Raw genomic sequence first — 3,563 nt, 5'->3', positions numbered from 1 at the left:
CAGGTGTGGAGGCGATCTGTGATGGTGATGGCGGTGGGGGATGTGGTGGAGGGAATTCCAGCTGAATCCAAGTGGGAGAACCCGCAGCCACATTCCACGAACAAAGAGCGGGTCTCCGTGGCCCAGCAACACAGCGACCCCTCGGCCTGGTCCTTCAGCTGCAAGACACGGGGCCAGGGTAGGGGCTGGGTTTCTGCGCGGGCAACGCCCCCCCCTCTTTTCACGTAGTCCCAACCCCTCCTAAGCTCCCGCCCCCGCCCCCGAATCTGCCCCCTCAGATCCAAATCTCCCAGAGAATTGGCCTGCGTGGAGGGTGAAGGCAGGACCCTTACTGCGGCAGGACGGAGGGCGCCCCGGATCTGTGGAAGTGGACGATCTGCCACTTGCCGTCCCGGCGGTGCCAGATGCGGGTCTCCTCGGACTGGGCCGTACGGGGGATGCCGCCGGCATCCAGGTACTGCGTGATGCGGATGTAGGCGATGCAGGCCGACTCGTCGCCCATCAGGTGGATGTGTGGGTTCAGGATGGTGGTGTGCACCGGCTTGCTGTTGCGGGACCACACTGGAGGTGGGGTTGGGGGCAGGGGAGATGCAACTGGGCCTCCTCCGCACTTCCTTCACAACCTACTCCCAAGACCTCCTGCTGAGCCACCTCTGAGGTAAGCCTGCAAGAAGCCCCACCCCCACCCCGCCCCCAGCTTAGACACAATGGATAGCAGACACCCATTCCTCAAGCCCAGCCAGTAACCAGCTGCTGAAGAGCAAGCCCCTGAGGGTCGAGGTAGGACAGCTCTGCTGGGTGTGCAATGGCTGAGTTTGGGGGAGTAGAGGGCCAAGCCTTTCCTTGGCGGCACCCCGGGGTCGACTTAACCTCCGGCCTTTCTGATTAGCAGCTGAGCAACCCAGGGGCTCCGCTGCATTCTTAGGGGAACGGGATTTTAGAATCAGCATCTCCAGACCAGAAACATAAGACCAAGATAGCTTAAGAAGCAGATACACGTAGTTCAGGCCACAGACGTAAGCTCAGACCGCTACAGCAGCCTGGCAGGTACGAAGCCCGGGGAGGGACGCTAGTGTGAGCTGGGGTAAGAGGCTGGCTGTGTGACGCTGACCTGTGCCGAGGGGTTAGAGAGGCGGTGGGGAGTGGCGGGGAAGGTGAAGAAGAAAGCACCAGAGTTCGCTGCCTGAGTCAGTTGGACCAGTGTCGCTGGAACCTCCTGAGTTCAAGGAAATTCAGAAATCGGGACTTTCATGTGAAACCTCTCGTTTGATTATGGGCATCTCTTTGAAATTTAAGGTGCCCAGAAACAGTTACAGTCCCGGAATATCTATGGAGGGTGGTGGTGGGTTTGGGCTTTAGTGGGGCCACCCTGGTTAAACCTGGCTACTAATGGAAAGGTTGGTGGTTCAACGCCCCCAGCCACTCTGCAGGACAAAGACGAGGCAGTGGGCATCCATAAAGATGATGTATTTAGCCCTCCGGGGCGGGTCTTCTCTTTCCTGGAGAGTTGCTGCAGAGGAAATGCAATCTCAACAGGTGGGGTAGTTGGGATGTCAGGCATCCAGCCCTGTGAAGTTCATCTACACCCCAGAAAGAGGCTGTGAGCTCCATCTGCCACCCGAGAACTGTAGCATCTTAGAACCGTGGCCCTGGAAGGATGGCTTTGGAGGCCACGGGGTGAGGTCAGGAGCTGTGGGGAAGCTCCCAGTTCCTGCAGCAAGACGAAGAACCCGCAAGCAGCCCCCCGGGGGGTGTGCTGCCAGCCGCCACCTAGTCGCTGTTGTTTGGAGACCTTCCACCCCTTCACTCAGATCAACTAAAAAATACACCTCACTGCCATCCAGTCGATGCCAATGCATAGTGGTCCCAGGGGACACGTTAGCACGGCCCCTGTGAGCTTCCAAGACTGGCACTCTTTGTGTGAGGTGTCACGGAGTCAGCTCCGACCCATCGTGACTGTCAGCACCACAGAAAAAACACTGCAGGGCCCTGTGCGTCCTCACCATTGTCCCCAGGCCTGGACGGTGCCAAGCCATCTCCCGCAGCGCCCTCCTCTTTTTCCTGCCCCTCTGCTTTACCAAACACGATGTCCTTTTCCAGGGACTGGGCTCTTCTGACAACACGCCCAAAGTTTTGAAGACGGAATCTTGCCATCATCCTGGCTTTGAAGGGGGACCCTGGCCTTACTTCTTCCAGTCCAGATCAATCTGCTGTGGTACTATTCTTCTCCAGCACCACAAGGCAAACGCAATGATTCTTCTGCCATCTCCCTTCTTCAACGTCCAGCTTTCACGTGTGCATGAGGCAATGGAGAATACCACGGCTTGGGTCAGGCGCATCGTAGTCCTCAAAGCAACATCCTTGCTCTTCACTACTCTATAAAGAGGTCTTGTGCAGCATGTGTACCTACTGCGATACACCTTTCGGGCTCTTGACTGATGTTTCCATGAGCACTGATTGTGGATCCAACTAAGACCCAATCCTTGATCACCTCAATCTTTTCTCCACTTATCGTGATGGCACCTGTTGGTCCAGTTGTGAGGATTTTGGTTTTGACCATTGAGTTATAATCCAAACTGAAGGTTCCAGTCCTTGATCTTCATCAGATCAACTGAAAACCAAAACTTACTGCCATTCAGTCGGTTCCAATAAATGTCGACCCACTGGGACAGATTAGAATCTGCTTCTAATCCTCCTCACCTCCCAAATAAACAAGATTGTTTCATCTGCATAGTGATGAGAGAAGCCTTCCTTGTTCATAAGCCTTCCTCCAAGCCTGATGCCACACTCTTCCTCATGTAATCCAGCTCCTCTGATGATTTGCTCCGCATACGGACTGAACAAGTATGGGGAGAGGATACAGCCCTGACACACGTCTTTCCTGATTTTGAACCAGGCAGGATTCCCCTGTGCTGTTCCCACAACTGCCTCTTGGTTCGTGTACAGAGCCAACTGAGCACAAGGACATGCTCTGGAACTCCCATTCTCCTCAAGGCTATACGCAGCTTTGTAGGGTCCACACAGCTGACTGCTTTTGCAGAGTCAACGGAACACGAGTAGACGTCTTTCTGCCAGTCTCTGCTTCGAGCCAAGGTCCATCTGACAGCAGCGACTCTTTACAGGGGTAGAAAGCCCTGCCTTTCCCCCTCGGGCCGACTGGACAGAGCATGAACCCTGGTGGTGTGGTGGAGGCCCAGGGCAGATCGGCCTTCTCTCTGGTTATTCCTTTCTGCCACCAGAGCCGAACCTGTAGAGGCAGGTCTTACCTGGTCACCGGGCTCATCGTGGGGAACTGGCACCCCTAGGGGACACTGGCTGATGGCGGTTATGTGTTGTGCTAGGGTGCTTCAGGATGATAGTCCTCCTGGGGTCCAGCTACCTCTCCTCCCACGAGAACCCAGCTCCCATTGCTAAGTTTGGAGGACCAGGGTTTGATTTGTTGGGGGAAAATGCAGCTCCCTCCCTCGCAGCTCTTTTGGGCTTGCTGCATTCCAGGATCAGGAGCCTGGTGGCATAGTGGTTACATGTGTTGGGCTGCTAACTGAAAGATTAGCAGTTCAAAG

The 3,563-nt window shown here is 55.5% G+C and overlaps 1 protein-coding gene across 2 annotated transcripts in view; it reads right to left on the bottom strand.

Annotated features, from left to right (window-relative positions):
• Positions 1-6: 6 nt before the first annotated feature.
• The window catches only part of CAMK2A (calcium/calmodulin dependent protein kinase II alpha), a 69,419-nt gene continuing 65,862 nt past the window's right edge, over positions 7-3,563 (bottom strand). For both annotated transcript variants that reach the window (XM_004696723.2, XM_004696724.3), the window contains 2 exons: positions 333-561; positions 7-158 (listed from right to left, as the gene is read on the bottom strand). In XM_004696723.2, coding sequence (XP_004696780.1) covers positions 155-158; positions 333-561 — 233 coding nt within the window. In that variant the 3' untranslated portion in view covers positions 7-154. The remainder of the gene's footprint in view (positions 159-332; positions 562-3,563) is intronic.

Source organism: Echinops telfairi, unplaced genomic scaffold (genome assembly GCF_000313985.2).
Source record: "Echinops telfairi isolate 266 unplaced genomic scaffold, ASM31398v2 ScPeMD7_7469;HRSCAF=8507_0, whole genome shotgun sequence".
Taxonomy (NCBI): Eukaryota; Metazoa; Chordata; class Mammalia; order Afrosoricida; family Tenrecidae; genus Echinops; species Echinops telfairi.
The sequence above is the reverse complement of the archived record's forward strand: the minus strand, read 5'-3'. Positions and strand labels throughout refer to the sequence as shown.